The following is a 15,924-nucleotide window of genomic DNA, read 5'->3' as shown; positions in this document are numbered from 1 at the left end:
TTGCTGACCTTTTAGGTGTAGATCATTTATGTCAGCGCTAATGGACATGTTCCGCACAGTTGCTTAAGGATTAGGGTTAGGTACAGTTTAAAGTCTGCGAAATGTTTCATAAGCAGTGGAAAAGCGATGTCTCAGAGTGTGCAATCAGCTGGTCCTCTGGCTCTTAGGCATCCTTATCCTCGTCTCCGATCATTGCAGTCTGCTGGAACTGCTGAATGCTTAACAACCATTGTATTTGGCAAATCAAAAACAATTGCAGCATAACGCTTTTTTCCAGCTTAAATGAGTCCAATGTCATAGGGAACTTGCTCGATGATAATGGGCATTTGACGATTTACATTGTGGAGATTTTAAATCAAATTATTGTATATATAATTCCCATTAAGTGGCTTTGCCTCACAATCGGTGACAAAAACAAATTATTAAATCATTAATAATGTCAATAATAACAAAAAAATTAGACATTAAATCATTTTTAAAGTAATAAAACAAAAAATATGTCAAATTAAAAAATAACATTTCAGTTTTATATCACTTTTTTTGTGGAGCAGTATAATTTAAAATATTTTTTTCCTTTGAATATGGACTTACAACAATTGCATTTAATTCAAATTAAATGCACAAGTCATTTTGTTTTAAATTATACAATTGGAAGCAGTCGTAACGGGTCAACACTAAGACTAAATTATAACAGAAATTTTCAAAAAAATTTTACTGTTGAATTTTCAATATTAACAAACAGTTGTTTTTCTGTGATAATCACAGACAACATTGAACTTAGTCATGGAGGTGAAATCAAAATGTAAACGTTCTAAATTATAATTTGTTCATTGGTTTATATTGGATGGTGCATAAATTATGATTAATCCTTAAAAAGTATGTTTTCCATGTACTACATTTAACATAATATTCTTAATTATTAATAAAAACCCATTCTTTTAAATTTTATATGTGTATTGTAGAGACAGATAAGGCAGTGTCAATTGCAAACAAGGGACAAACATTGAAACTCATGTGGTGGGGCGTTATTCTATACCCACACATGCTGTTCCTTTAACTGGTTCTTGATTCCCTAAAGAATGCTCACTGACCTCGCATGCCAACTGAGCCAAGAATTCTATGAGTGTTCTCGTTGGCCTTCCGCTCATGCCTTCTCTCAAATACGACCAACTTTCACCACTTGTTCTTGTCACACCGTATGTGTCCAAGTGGATCCAATCGACTCTTGGAGTAAACTGGTTCAGAAAAGCTGCTGTTGCTGGGGTGTTGCCTGTCATTCTGTACTTGTCAAAAACATCTCCAAATGGGATTGCTGTAACTTTCTCGGTGTAGTGGTCCCACAAGGGCAAACGCCATATTCGATCTCCTGTGTGTATTCCTGCTATTCTCATGTTTTCAAACAGCTGGTCATTGTTTGAGAACACTGCAGTTGCACCTGTCCCAAGCAGTTGAACGACTTCATTGCTCAATGAACCAACATCAAGTATAAATCTGGGATTATAATTCCCTGAGTAGCTGAGAGCATCGGCTAGTGCAAGTCTTCCGTCAAAATCTGTATGCTCTACTACGATTGTCTTCCCGTTCATCGATCTTATGATATCTCCAGGTTTCAAGGCACAATTACCCGGTAGATTTTCATACAAGGGTATAAGACCTCTTATATTTATAGGCAGCTGAAGCGCAGCAGCTGCTCGACAGACGGCCACTACAACTGCAGCTCCTGACATTTCTCCTCTCATGTGCTTCATATCAGGGCACGTTTTTAAACAGAGGCCACCACTGTCGAAAGTGATGCCTTTCCCGACTAATACTACCGGGGCTACATCTGGTTCACACCCGTAGTAACTTGTCTCAAGAAATATTGGAGGTTCACATGATCCCCTTGCAGACATTAGGAAGGCTTCCATCTTCATTATTTTTGACCAATTCCTCACCTAAACAATATAAAAATAGTATATACTCACTAAAATGGGACTAACAAATATAGATAAGTTTCTATGTAGGATTTTACTTTGTCAAAGCTGTAATTTGAACTAGTCTGATCGCAAATTTGATTTTTGATCTTATTGCTAATTGTACTTCATATGGTATAAATCGATTATAAAATAACCTTGACTTCAACGCTGACTCCTGCTCTGCATAGAACTTCCACTGCCGCCAGAGCGAAAGCGATTGGTGTTAACAAATTTCCAGGGGTTTCTGCAAGCTGCCTAGCTAAGTTTTGTGCAGCAGCTTTTTGGAGCCCAATCTGCCAACCAGTATAATCACAATCGTCGAACAGTTCGACCCTTGGAATGAGTTTTTGTTCACCACTGTTTTTCAGTTCCTGATAGAGCCAGATACCCATTGCAGCACCTGATCCAGTATTAAAATAATAACCCTTTCTATTTATATTAAAAAATAACTTATTGTTTTACCTTCTGCTGCTGATTCTGCATGGGTCATAGAATCAACGAATAGTGTTCTCATTCTTTGAGCTTGCAGCGCCTGCACACCAAAGCCGGCTGCCATTCGAATGCTCTCTTTACCTTCATCGACCTCTTCCATTTCATTATATCCATTGCACTCTGGTCCTAGCCCTGTGACTGCTGTTGCGGCAAATTTGTTATTCAGGCCATAAAATATCCTCACTTCACCCATGTGAGGCAAACCACCGGATATTTGAATCAGTTCAGTAAGTCTTCCTTCTAATGCGTCATCGAACCTCCTAGTCGTAGGGGTATATGTCCTTTGTTGTCCCAGCATATCCTCTTTTTCACGATAAGTCTAAAGGAAGAAATAATCTCAAGTGATGGTGCATTTAACTTATTACATATTTAAAAAAGTTTATTAATGATTCATAATTTTATATCCCAGTGAATCTCCTTTAAAACTGATTTCTGAAGCATTTTTAATATTTATGAGTTGAGCTCGGATCTGCAAATCCATATTCTTATTGTGAACCGTTACAGTCATGGTGATCAGATATGAATCATATCTCCATGGTACAGGTTCAAATTTTATTCAGCATCTTTGAAGAATATCAAAAATTTGAAGCATTTTTGATTATGTAGATAAATAAAAATAAACTAAACAACTAAGAACGTGAAAAGGAGAAAAACCTAAAATTTTATTTGGATTTCAGTTAATTTTACAGAAAGAAAGACAAAAATTCTCTAGAAATAATCTGCATCTTATTTGAAGCTCCCATTTACAAAAATTTTGTGTGTAGATTTTGCCTCTCCAAAAAAATTAATTTTTCTGAAGTAGTTGGGTTGTGGAAAGAAATAGCGGCCTCATTTTAAACACTAAAATAGTAAGTCCTCATTCGTATTTCCTGCTTAGAAAACCTAAAAACAAATTCAAAAGTGGGAACTAGAAGGCTGGAGTTTTCCTTTCAAAGCAAAGGGAAAATCCCTAATAATACATTACAAAACAAATTAACAAACATTCTTGACAAAAAAAAAAGATGATTGAATTTGGGTAGATTAATGAAATTTTAAATGGAATCAATTAAGTTGTACAGAAAATTGCTGATCCAATTATTTTAAGTTCCTACATGTATGCCCCCATCACCTCTGTTGACATTGTAAATTTTTTTTCGAGATACAAGTATTTTTTGGGCGATATACACTGAGTTTTACAGAAACTGACATTGAAAGGTATATAACTGCCAATTTTAAGTCAGCTCATGAACTTAACCTTAATACTGTAAAATATTTTAAATTATATGATTTTTTGTGCAATGAATGAATTTTTTTTTGTTCTACTTCCTTTCAAAATGAATAGGTTGAACTAGACCAAAAAAAATCTATATGAAACAAAAAAGTTAAGCAATAGTCGGGTGATGTCTCTGACATTCTTGCATATTTAAATATTTTTAGTGCAAATTATATGGCTTATTTAAAGGTTTTTTGATGCAGTTGGTACATCTTTGAAGTATTTGATGATGTGGAGTGAAGTCAAATAGTTGTTTTTGTTTGTCTCAAATTGTGGAAAGAGAAACAAAAACCAAAAGCAGCATATAATTTAGCATATTTGAGGGTTTTTTTTAGTACATGTTATATGCCATATTTGACAATTTTTATTTCATATAAATCTGAACTGATGACCAATTCTGAAGGTTAAAAAGACTTGTACGTCTATTCTTTAAATATTAATCCTTATACAATCTAAAATACAACTTGTATATTTAAGAAAACATTATTGATATATGTGTACATACGTTTAAAACGAGACTTAAAAAAAATCATAAAACTTTAAAAATTGAAATACAGATATACTTACACCTAGCACAACCCCTGTTAACTCTGTTGAGTCTCCTAAGCAGTTAAGCGAACGTCTTTGCTGGAATAATCTAACAAAATTTCTGGGCCTGAGAAATTGAATTGCCATGTTGCTAGATTTGTTGATTTCCCTTTATATTTTTAAATTTTTTTTAAATATTTTAAATAAAAAATGTCACAACATTTAAATTTTGTATGTGCAAATTTTGGTGTAAAGTTCCACAGTAGTGGGTGACTTATTTTTAAAAGGATATCAATTGAATCATGTGTTTGTAGCTCATATTAAATGTTTTGAATTAATTTCAGTGCCATATTAATAAAATGTACCAATAAAAACAAAATAATCAAAATGTATTCAAAGTTGATAAAAGGTGTAATCCAGCTGAATAAGCTTTCCTTTTCCCAGTTTGTTTAACCATTTTAACAAATACATTATAATAAATATTTATTTGTTTAATTATTACATATGATTTAATCGACAGAAATTGTAATATTATGTAGTGAGTTGGCTGGAAGAGTTTATTACTTATGTACATATCATTTTTGAATTGAATCATCCTGCTTACGGTGACAGTTTCAACAAATTTTCATAACAGCAGGACAATGTTTTATAACTAGACATTGCTAAGCTTGCGGATGGAATTAATATAGCAATTGATGATGTTGGAAAAACTGTAATTTCAGGAAAAATAATATTAAGGAAACATCAAAATGTTGATACAACGTGAAACTTATACTGTCCGCCTGTAGATTTAAAGGATGTTATGAGACCTAAACAACTGTCAAAAGTAATAAAATTTATAGATGAGTCAGGATCTAAGAAGTGTGCTATAAATCAATAAAAAAAGGGATGCAAACACAAATGTCTAGAATTCTATATTCTAAGTAACCATCATATGTACAGTTTATACAAATGTTAACAAATGGTTTCTTTTTTATGACAGTTCTTTGTAATAACACTCCCATGGTCCGAATACCAGAACTGTACTATAGGAATACAACTCTGTGTACAGGAATTAATAAAGAAAATTATGAAAGGTGCACAGATCTACATACTGTAAAACAGCCAGGCAACTGTGAAGACACTACGCATATGCTTTCAACTCCAAACTTGTCTGGGAGCGCCTAAATTGCCTAACGGCTCTAAGAAAACAAAACATTACCTTAAAGTAGGCCCTGGACATGAATGCACAGAAGGAAATGGATTGGCTGACCAAATAGCCAAAAGAAGGAGCAGCCCTCTCACCCATGGGATCAGAACAACTAGGGGCATCAGAGAGTATGCTAAAGTCAAAAGTGGAAAAATGGGTAAAGAAAGAAAAACGAAAGAGGCTAAGAGATTTAGAAGGCTCTCAAATGGTTCTGTATGCTGGCCACTGCCCTCTTAACTATCACCTAAAGAAGATGGGCAACGGAAAATGCTGACTCTTCAGGAGGAACCAGAGACATCGGTTTAGTGAATGTGTAGCATTACCCCATTATGGTACTTCCACTTTGGTAAGGTAAAACAAAAAAATAAATTAATTAAAATAAAAATAAAGTAAAAAAGGTAAAATTTTCAAGGTATATCTACAATTTATAGGGGATTCCTATAGATCTGTATAAGTCACTCCTAAGGAGGAAAGGATTTTTAAAATCCTTATTCAACCCCCAACCTAAAAAAAATAAATAAATAAATAAAATAAATACAAAAATAAAATGAAATAAATAAATAAAAATCAAGTAAAAAACGTAAAACTTTCAAGGTATGGCTGTGATTTATAGAAGATTCCTGTACTATTGTTTTATCAAAAACTTCAAAAATATATTTTTTTTAATGGCCTTATGATGGATTAACCAAGGAGACGATTATTATGTGTATGTGTATTGGGGGGAGGGTAACGTGAAAAAAAGGCCAGAGGCGATGAATTGAATCCACGAGGTCTACAAGATGAGAATCTTTCAAGCACTTCACTTGGCTACCGCAGTCCCCAAAAATAAATTTTCACTTCTATATTATTTTAGTATGTACATTCCTTTATCTCAAATTTTTATTAATATTATTTATTATAATTTCATTATTGGCAGATTATGTATGCAATGTAAACTATTTGTAAGTCCAAAAAAAAAAAAAAAACATTGTTAATAAAACCATAAAATTTTTACTTTATCAAATAGTTCATGAAATTACATACAATATTTTCATTTTAGTAGCATTAATTCATTCACTCAATGCTAAATTTTGTAAATTTGTTACAGCACAGTGAGAAAACAATTATGATACAATGTTCACTTTGATGTGCTTTTGTACTGAAATTGAGAAAATTATCTTTTATATAAAAAAGTAGGTTGTATAATTCACAAACTATACCAAACATGAATAAAATCAGACAAAATTAGGCCTCTCTTATAAAGTATGCAATTGTATGTTGTACATTCATGTATTTTAAGGAGAATTCTAGAGGGAATTTTTAAGTTTTACTTTTATTATAAATATTAATCCATTTATGTTTTAGTGGTCAATTAACCAAGTTACTTCTTTCAATTAATTATTCTTTTTATATAAGGTCTTGGTTGAGATGAAAAAGTCAGTATCATGAGTGGGATTCGAACCCATGACCTTCGGTTAAATATGCCACTGCTCTACCACTTGCGCTATCATGACTTCGATCCTCTCGGACCCCAACTCTCCATCTCAACCTACAACTGTTCAAATTTTCCCTATTTTTGCCATTTTCAAATGTCGTGTAATCAGGATTTGATTCTCAGTGATTTATGAAGTGGCCACGGGGAGCTGTTAGTGAAGTGATACTTCTTTTACTTATTAAATATTAATCCATTTATGTTTTAGTGGTCAACTGACCGTTACTTCTTTCAATTAATTAGTCTTTTTATGTAAGGTCTTGATTGAGATAAAAACGTTTATTATAAATGCTATAGTTCTGTATTTTTCCAAATACATACAAAATTATTGTTTGTGACAGCAACAATATATTTTTTATCAAATGAAATTGCAATTTTGTCAACTACAATATCGTACGTTTGAAGAGCAAGTTTTCTTTTCTTATCGTTATAGTGGTCTATGAGGCTAGGCCAGGGAATAATAATATCAGCATCTTTAATAGATGTTTCGTTGCATAAATCATACAGCCACAGAGCACCCTTGTCGTCGCCACAGCCTAGGATTGTTTTATCTGGAAATTTTGAATATTGAATTAGATGTACTGTTTATTATGTTATATGGTAGATAATACAAATGATTGAAACATTTACCAGGACTAACACCCATGTACATGAAGTAATTATCTGTAAGGCTCCAGTTTAAAATTTTAACAGGAGTGATGTCCACTATGTTTGAATTAGTTTTTATAATCGGTTTTGTATCGCAAATGTAAATTTTACCATGAAGGGCACATTTGCATGCAAAAAAACCATCATTTAATGATTCAACGGAATCAACAAGTTTAGTGTCAGTTTGAGAGTGAACACTGTTGGGGTTTTTGGGCAAATTGAGAATTTTGTGCTCAGGCCTGGAAAAAAAATCTATGAATAGGGAGGATCAATTTAATTTTAAAGACACTCAAACAAACCTGTTCTTGCATTTAAAAGAAATCCCATCTTTAAAATGAAAAAGGTGGAGACCCTGATCAAATGAAGCAAAGAGAGACTGTGTTTCTATACAAAAAGAGAGGTCAAAAATTTCACTACTGGTTGACAACTCGTTATATACCGTTAGAAAAAATTGTCTATTTTCATCTTCAAGCACTTCACAGCATTTAATTTCACCATCACTCAATGCACCTATAAAAATAAATTTTTATAATAATTTATAGCAGGACCCTCTTTGATCAGATTTGATAAAAACAGGATTATAAAGGGTGTCCTGCGAACAAACATCATTAGTTAAGAGGTTATGACAACTTGAAAGTCCCTCTTGTCCAATGTCTGATTCCCAATTCTATTCGGTTTGGTTTTAAGAACCGATTGCACTAGGGGCTGTTGGCAATTTATTGTAAATTACAAAAAAGCTGGAGTTTTCAGTTTACTGTGAGTGATATGCTCAACTTTGTACATGTGTGTGCAGAGTTGAGCTTGTATAAATCAGTAAAATCATTGTGTTTGAGATGTTTTACTTTTCATGTTATATCAATCTTTCACAACTTTTTCCATAAACCCTGTATCTGAAAAATATTAATCCCACTGTAAATTGACAGAACCATGGACAGAATGGATCAATGGACCGAACCATTAAAAATCCTATGAGTTTATTATTATTATTTTTAAATTGTACCCTTAAACAGACAAAATACAAGATTATTTAGAATGTGTGGTGATTAGTGACCATTAGTCTATGATTATTCGGAAATCGTGAGATGCAGTCTGGTGTGACTGGCACTCTCAACACGACATACAAGAATAGCACAATTACGCAGAAAACAAACACTTTGAGTGAGTAGAAATACTTTGATTGAATATAAAAAATATTTTTTTGCATTGTATAAATTCACTTTTTTCCACATCCTACATGTATTTGTTAAAGTTAAACAATATTTGTAAATCCCAGGCCCTGAAGTTGATCTCAGTAAAGATTGAAACGTTGGCACGATAAAGAAAATGTTTTTCTGTATATCACACCAGACCACATCTCAAGATTTCCGAATAATCATTTTTTAGAATATGAACTTTTAAGTTTGTAAACTTATTGCATAAAATTTAAGTATGATTTCCTTGGTTTTGTAAATACTGACAGATAGTGCTCTTACAGAAAACTTGTCCATAGTAATGAGCTGAAAGCACGTACTTAATTTCTCAGTCAGTTATCACTATGTAAAATTAACCTTTAATTGCTAAAAACTTAATTTTTTTTGTTTGTTACAAACGAGCATTTTCATTAAAATAATATCAAAATTGAATGTTTTTATTTTTTTGGATTCTTCAGTCAGTTTAAATTAAAAATTCTACGCTTTCATCTTTTATTGACTTACAGAAAAAAATACTTTTTTCCCTTGGGTGAAACACGAGTGAATTCAAAGATATTTTATTTCTATTTTGTACAAATGAGTGTACAAGCAGGCATTTGTTTGATGTTGGGTCAAGTGTGTAAATTGTTGCCTTAGCTCCTCCACACATTATCACATTCGAAGGCCTCCTGTTGATGCAGATTGTGCCCCATGCTAGCGCAAATAGTATATTTCTATAACAAAAAATAAAAAGTTAAAACAGTGAAGTACTTGAAATAATAATTCTATTACTCTGTCTTGGTATAGAATTTTGATAGAACAGATCCAGAATTGCAGTCGATCACACAGACACTGTTGCCGCCACAGGTTGCGACTCGAGAAGAGATGGAGTCAACTGAAGGCTCAAACGAACAGTGCCACACCTACAATTTTTTTAATCATAAATAAATATCGTTAGCGTCAAACTATTTAAATGGCCACCATCAGAGTGATGGTTATGGATGGATCACTTAGAGACACTTTAACTTCATTTTAACTAAACATATTTAATCACAAAGCAGAACATCTTCTACGGAAATTAGTAAATAATTAAATGTAGGGAAATTGAAAATTATAGATGGAACAATAGATCAGTACATAAGCACCCTTCAAGATTGTTAAAGCCTTGCGGTGGTACCACTCTTCCTCATTCCTTTTATCTTCTTTCTCTTTCTGTTTTTCTTGCTTAATGTGGTTTCATCATTTAATTATAAATAATTAAAATTAAAGAATATATTATTTCCATTGTTTTGTATATTTTATTATGTCCTACTGGCATAACAATAGTTGGAGTTGGGAAGAAAGAACAGATTTTAAACTTAGGTAAATACGCTACTGTTTTCCCATCTGAAAATGAATGGAATTGTACGGATGCCCTGGCAGAAGTCAGTGACACCAATGATCTGACTCTGGCATGGGTCCCTGGAAATTCAGGACATCGAGACAATGAGAAAGTGGACATATTGGACAAAAAAGAAACCAATATATGAATTCTCCAGGCCCTGAACCCTACTGTGGTCTAGCATCTTGTCACAAAAAAGTTTCTGATGGAATAATACCCTCAAGCATAAATCACGCAAAGAAATAGAAGGGCCTTCTGCAAGACTTATAAAATAATTACTGGAGGGTAACTGCAATGAACAAGGATTCTGGTAGGACTCCTGACAGGGCACTGCCGCACAAAAAGACACATGGGCCAGATATTACTACAGACAGAAGAAGCACTGTGCAGATACTGCCAGGAAGAAGAGGAGACTACCAGACTATGGAGGTTGATTAATAACTGAAGCTTGCTAGTGATTTATAAAATTAGAGGAGCACAATAGATCTACTCAGGTTGCGGTGAAGAAGGCCTTGTGGCAACTTCTTTTATCCCTAGGTTTTATTATTATTGCTAATCTTTTTACTCATCCCCCTGTACCATATCTTTAACTGTTGGGTGTGCGATCAGTCACACTTCGTGGACGGCAGCATGTTAGTAAAGGGAAGAGCAGGTTCCAGGCCTATACCTTGATATTGGGTATGGATTTGTAGTGGTATGTGATGAGACTCCTGGAGGGTAGTCTTGAGAGTTTACTCCCTAGGTGGTGGTAGTATGCAACTTAAATAAAACAACCGAGGTCGACCTGCCAGTCAGAAGTACCTACTAGAGATGCGCCTTCACTTGGGGTTTCGATAGAACTGCCAATGTGAGAAGCTTTGACCACGATGCTGGTTGGGCAGTATGCCAACTCAGCCCTGTAGGAGCCAAGTGGGAAGAAACCTGTTTAAAGGCTCTGAAAATCTACGGTATTGAATGCCACATCGTAGGCGGAAGCGAGTTGTCTCCTTTCTTGTGAAACAATATGTTTTGTTAACAACAGTTTGCACAGGGATGATCGATATGGCCTTTGTGCTAGGTGCTGTCTTAAAAGATCCTTGCGTCCTTTTCAAGACACCGATTAAACAGGAAATATATTTATCGGAGCGCCATATCTGCAAACCACGACTAAACTATGGTAGGATTATTATTATTATATTATTATTATTTTAATAGGTTTACAAAAGTAAATTTATTTTTAAGATATGTATATGTAAAGGTGCTTAAAGCCAGTTTGCACCATTAAGATAAATAAATATATGCACTATTTTAAAATACGAAAAAAAGCATTAGGCGTATTTTAATTTTAGTAAAGATATATTTATCGATCAGTAGTTAATTCTTGTTAAAACCACATTAAACCAGGCAGAATAAACCACATCCCTGAACCACATCTAAAATTATCTCAGTTTTGTTTAAAGGCGGCTCTTGTTTGAGTATAAGCGATAATTTCTTTATTTTATTTTTAATATTATGTATTTCATAGATATTTACATCGTAAAAGAGGTTGTGGATAGTTTTATTTAACGAACCTGAGTCTGAACATCTGCGCTGTCTTTGTTTTTTGAATGACATCTAAGAAAGTAGGCGGGTTCGAAATGTCCAATTGTCATCATAAAAGAAATTTATGTAAATTAAGATCCAAATTTCAGCCTGCAGTCTGCACTAATGAATCGTCTGTTAATGTTTTCTGTTTTCAATAGTGATACGGGTATCACAAACGCGGGAAAATGATCCTCTGACGCTCTACTCTACAGTCTACACTCAACGCTCTACAGGCACCGCCTGCTGGCTGTTATCAAACTCATGGATTCGTGACTTATTTTGTGCAGAAAGAAGAGAAACATAACTTTAAAAAGAGTTTTATTGGCGAAGAATTCTTGTGAGTATGGACAAACTTTTATATATAAGCGTAAAAGATTTTAAGAGTGAAGTAAAAAGTGCATGTTTTCATTTAAAATACGGTATCGCAAACGCGGGAAAATGATACGCTGACACTCTACAATCTACACTCAACACTCTACTGCCGGTTAGTTGTAATCGAACTCACGGATTTTGTGCAGAAAGAAGAGAGAAAAAAAGATTTGTTAGTGAAAAAATGAAGAATTCTTGTGAAGTATGACATACATTAAATAGAAGTGAGAAATATTTTAAAAAAGGAAGTAAAAAAGTGCATTTAAAATAAGGTATCATAAACGCGGGAAAATTTTCAAACAAAATGAAAATATCAGTGACAGCTTACTTGATGGAACACCACTACACAAGAAGAAAATATAAAGCTAGTTACACCTAAAGAAATAGCACACTAAATTAAAAATTCACCTTTCAAAAAGACTCCAGCATATGACTGGAGAAATGTAAAAACATTGCAAAAAAAGAGGCATAGTAAACAAACACATATTTAATGCTGCAATCAGACTAAAATATTTTTCTAGCATCTGGAAAATCGCAGAAATCATGATACAAAAACCTGGGCAACCGCCGAACATTGTCAAATCATTAACAGCTTTGCGAAAATTTATTACTAAAACGAATAAAACCCATTGAAGAAAATAGAAAATCATCCCTAATCATTAATTTTGATTTCGAACAAGGCATTCAACAATAACCCAAATTAACCGAGGTAAGACATAATAGAAAAGTCAATCGAAGAAAAACTTTTCTATTTTCCTTGATGTCAAATAGGTTTTTGACAAGATATGGCATAAAGGACTCGTCGATAAACTAAAAGGGATGCTAACAAAGCATTATGTACATTTCAGTTACACATGGTTTTAGGGTTGAGCTAGAAAGTGTGCGAATTAATGGGTTTCTGATAGGATAGTTTAGAGTGAATTTTAGCCGGAGAGGACCAGAGGACATAGGATATGTTGAGATCGTAGAGGATAGTATGATTGGTAACGTAGAAAGGAGCAACTATCGGGTATGTATACATTTTGGATTGGAGGGTTTTAAGATTGGAACGCTTGGCAAAGTTCAAATCCAAATTGGAGCGATTGTGTAGTGTATAGGTTTTTGTTACGTAATGTCAATCTAGATCTATTGTCAAATAGTCTCTTCATCATTTTATATCTAAGACAGAACAACAAACATGGATACTCGATTCGGGATTTTTCCTGTGCCCACCGATTGAGAATTTGTAGTGAACTTGGATTCATCAGTCCACAAGATGTATGGGAGAATATTTTCTTCTGTATACCAAATCAAACGTTTCTGAAAGGAACATGAGCCTCAAAGCTAGTGTCCCGAACACTCGGACAAGATGACAGATGTGGTCTAAAATTGTATGCCATGAAAAAACCCCTTGCGGTCATTGGAGGAGTGCGGATTTTCGAGAACAACGAAATGTTTAGTTCTTCATCAAAATGAAGTGGCCTGCTCCTTGACGGACTATATTTTGTGCAACACGAGTAAACAATTTGTGGTTCACCCGAGTGTGAAATTTTTTGGAGTACAGCCCGTCTGCATGAAGGCCAGTTCCGCCACTTTCAATCATCTTGACGAGAAAAACGCAAGGCACCCTTCGGCTCATTTCGACTGACTGATAAAAACGTTTTGAAGAATATTTAAATATCATGAATTTAGCTCTAATGCTTTTCATGTTGTCTATAAATCCAATAAGACAAGTTGTGTAAAGAATATCAAAGCTAAGAAAAAAATTAAGAACCACATTATGGAAAATATAAATCTCTTGGAATGATGTTGATCGGTCTGCTAGCAGTGGGTACGCACGTTTTTAGTTAATCCGCTTTAGGTTACTTCTTGTCTTCTATTGGGGGCAGATTTTGGTGTTCAGCAGCGAGTCAATGGTGATTCTACTGTCAGTACTACTACTACTAGAGTACTATTCTTATTTTTTGTAAATTTTTAGACTATCTACCCACTCTAGAGCTTTCACTATAGCCAGTTGCTCAGCCTGGTTGTTAAAGCACTGGCCACTCAACCGGAATACCTGTTCAATAATCTGCATGTTCTCTCCGAAGGCAACAAATGCGTAGCCTACACGCCATCTTTGCTGCCGTCAGTATAAAGCGGCAGTGGACACGCGACCTGTTGGGTAGACCCCACGTACTCCATTGGATGATCCTTCCCCTCGTGCCAAATTTTGTTTTATTTGAAATTTTGAACATATCTTCAATTTTACTTGTAATATAAAAAATAAATTCTGTTGTAAAAAAAATTGTTTTAAGCAAACAAATATGAAGGGGCTATGCAAGTTTCTTGTAATATAGTAATAATTTGGTGAATTTTTGGACAGTAAAACAATTTTTAAGATGAAAAATCGACTGTACAAATATGTACACATGATTAATATATCACACAGCACAACACTAGCACTAATGCCAGCACTACACCGGTAGAACACATGCTTTGAGGAGCCAGCCATTGCTGCCACTCAGTGTGTATGATTAAGGGTCAAGGAGGTCCCGAGGCCAACGTCGGTTGAGGCGACGTGGTGGTTTGTCAGGATGGGAATGAGTGCATAGGGCTCGAGCAGTATAGTTAGGATGGTTCGAAAGGTTGGTATGGAAGGTTTGGAATCTGGACCGGATTAGTTCGTTGACAAAAGGAATGTTGAGGTCTTTGTGGATAGTGAGGTTAGTGACATAATAAGGTGCTTGGACAATTTGTCTAAGGACTTTCGATCGGAAAGACTGGATGCGCTGGATATTGGAAGGCTTGGCAGTGCCCCACAGTCCCACTCCGTATGTCCATATTGGTCTTAGTAAAGTCTTGTACAGTGTTAGCCTTGTCTTAATTGTTAAAGTCGATTTCCGTCTTAAAAGTCTTCGTAGTAGTCCAAATCTTGTATTAAGTTGCTGTTTTTTAGTCTTGTGTGGGGATTCCACGTCAGTCTGCTGTCGAGATATAGCCCCCAGGTATTTGACTTGAGTGGAAACTGGTATCTCTTTGTTGCTGATGTTTGTTGTTGAAGCAGGGCAAGACAGCTTTTTCAGCGTAAAAGTACACTGAGTGCATTTTTCTTCGTTCAGTCTTGTCCTCCATTTTTTACACCAGTCTTCGATAAGCTCAAGGTGTTTCTGGATGTTGGAGGTAGCTTGGACAGGATTCGAGTTAGAAAATAGGATTGCGGTGTCGTCCGCGTAGGTGGTGATAATAATGTCAGGATGTGTTGTATAAATGATGTATAGGACAGGACCAAGGATACTACCTTGCGGTACACCGGCCTGTGTGTTTGACTTCTGAGCATTCATTACCGCACCTCACTCTGAAACAGCGATCAATTAGGTAAATTTCAATAAAAGGTAATAATGAAAGGGTAGGAAGCGCTTAAGTTTAAAAAGTATGCCTGGATGCCAGACCCTGTCGAAAGACTGTGCTATGTCTAAGATCGCGCCCAGGCAATACTCCTTTTTTCTAGGGCCGATGAGATGGTTCGACTACTCTAAAGATTAAAAGTAAAATGTAGAAAAACACTATTAGAATAATTCAACTTATAGGAAGTAATAAATAATAATAATAATAAATATCTTTATTTTCATTTATACAACATCACAAGGGTTTTAACTCTTCATTAGCTTACTATTCGTTTTCTTTCTGCATTAACACATTATTTGAATTATGTCTAGCCAATTATACTGCATATTGAACCACTATCAATTTACTCTTTGGATTGTAAAGTTTCAAATGGTACCTGAAAACATGGTTTTAAATTAGCATGTATATTATGCATTGAAAAATCATGAACCAAGATTTGGGTAAAATATCGTGGCAAGTTCATTATTTTAATTCTCAATTTTAAGCCAACTCGAATGACTAGAATTGTCAACACATGATATCAACAAATTCCATCAGAACC

The 15,924-nt window shown here is 34.5% G+C and overlaps 2 protein-coding genes across 2 annotated transcripts; both read right to left on the bottom strand.

The window, feature by feature from the left end:
• Positions 1 to 936: 936 nt before the first annotated feature.
• LOC106673857 (cytosol aminopeptidase-like) lies at positions 937 to 4,564 on the bottom strand. Its single transcript, XM_014406205.1, has 4 exons — positions 4,267 to 4,564; positions 2,418 to 2,766; positions 2,111 to 2,355; positions 937 to 1,934 (listed from the first exon to the last, which is right to left on the bottom strand). Exons 1-4 carry the CDS (start codon positions 4,372 to 4,374, stop codon positions 1,026 to 1,028), a joined length of 1,611 nt encoding a protein of 536 aa, XP_014261691.1. The 5' UTR covers positions 4,375 to 4,564; the 3' UTR covers positions 937 to 1,025.
• Positions 4,565 to 7,150: 2,586 nt separating this feature from the next.
• On the bottom strand, positions 7,151 to 11,881 carry LOC106673858 (leucine-rich repeat and WD repeat-containing protein 1-like). The gene is made up of 6 exons (XM_014406206.2): positions 11,636 to 11,881; positions 9,497 to 9,627; positions 9,230 to 9,438; positions 7,835 to 8,045; positions 7,518 to 7,774; positions 7,151 to 7,438 (listed from the first exon to the last, which is right to left on the bottom strand). Exons 1-6 carry the CDS (start codon positions 11,717 to 11,719, stop codon positions 7,179 to 7,181), a joined length of 1,152 nt encoding a protein of 383 aa, XP_014261692.1. The 5' UTR covers positions 11,720 to 11,881; the 3' UTR covers positions 7,151 to 7,178.
• Positions 11,882 to 15,924: the final 4,043 nt, after the last annotated feature.

This window comes from Cimex lectularius, unplaced genomic scaffold, assembly GCF_000648675.2.
Source record: "Cimex lectularius strain Harlan isolate CLEC.00 unplaced genomic scaffold, Clec_2.1 scaffold6, whole genome shotgun sequence".
NCBI lineage: Eukaryota > Metazoa > Arthropoda > Insecta > Hemiptera > Cimicidae > Cimex > Cimex lectularius.
This window is presented reverse-complemented; position numbering and strand designations above follow the sequence as displayed.

Bases quoted from the DNA above. Each gene is read 5' to 3' on its own strand.
- LOC106673857 (XM_014406205.1), bottom strand. From the start codon at position 4,374: ATGGCAATTCAATTTCTCAGGCCCAGAAATTTTGTTAGATTATTCCAG. The intron at 2,767-4,266 runs GTAAGTATATCT...TTCTTCCTTTAG, and splicing joins TAACAGGGGTTGTGCTAGGT to ACTTATCGTGAAAAAGAGGA. The intron at 1,935-2,110 runs GTTATTTTATAA...TATATTGTTTAG, and splicing joins GAGTCAGCGTTGAAGTCAAG to GTGAGGAATTGGTCAAAAAT.
- LOC106673858 (XM_014406206.2), bottom strand. From the start codon at position 11,719: ATGATGACAATTGGACATTTCGAACCCGCCTACTTTCTTAGATGTCAT. The intron at 9,628-11,635 runs GTTCGTTAAATA...AAAAAATTGTAG, and splicing joins GCGCAGATGTTCAGACTCAG to GTGTGGCACTGTTCGTTTGA. The intron at 8,046-9,229 runs GTAAGTCAATAA...TTATTTTTATAG, and splicing joins GGAAAAAAGTATTTTTTTCT to GTGCATTGAGTGATGGTGAA.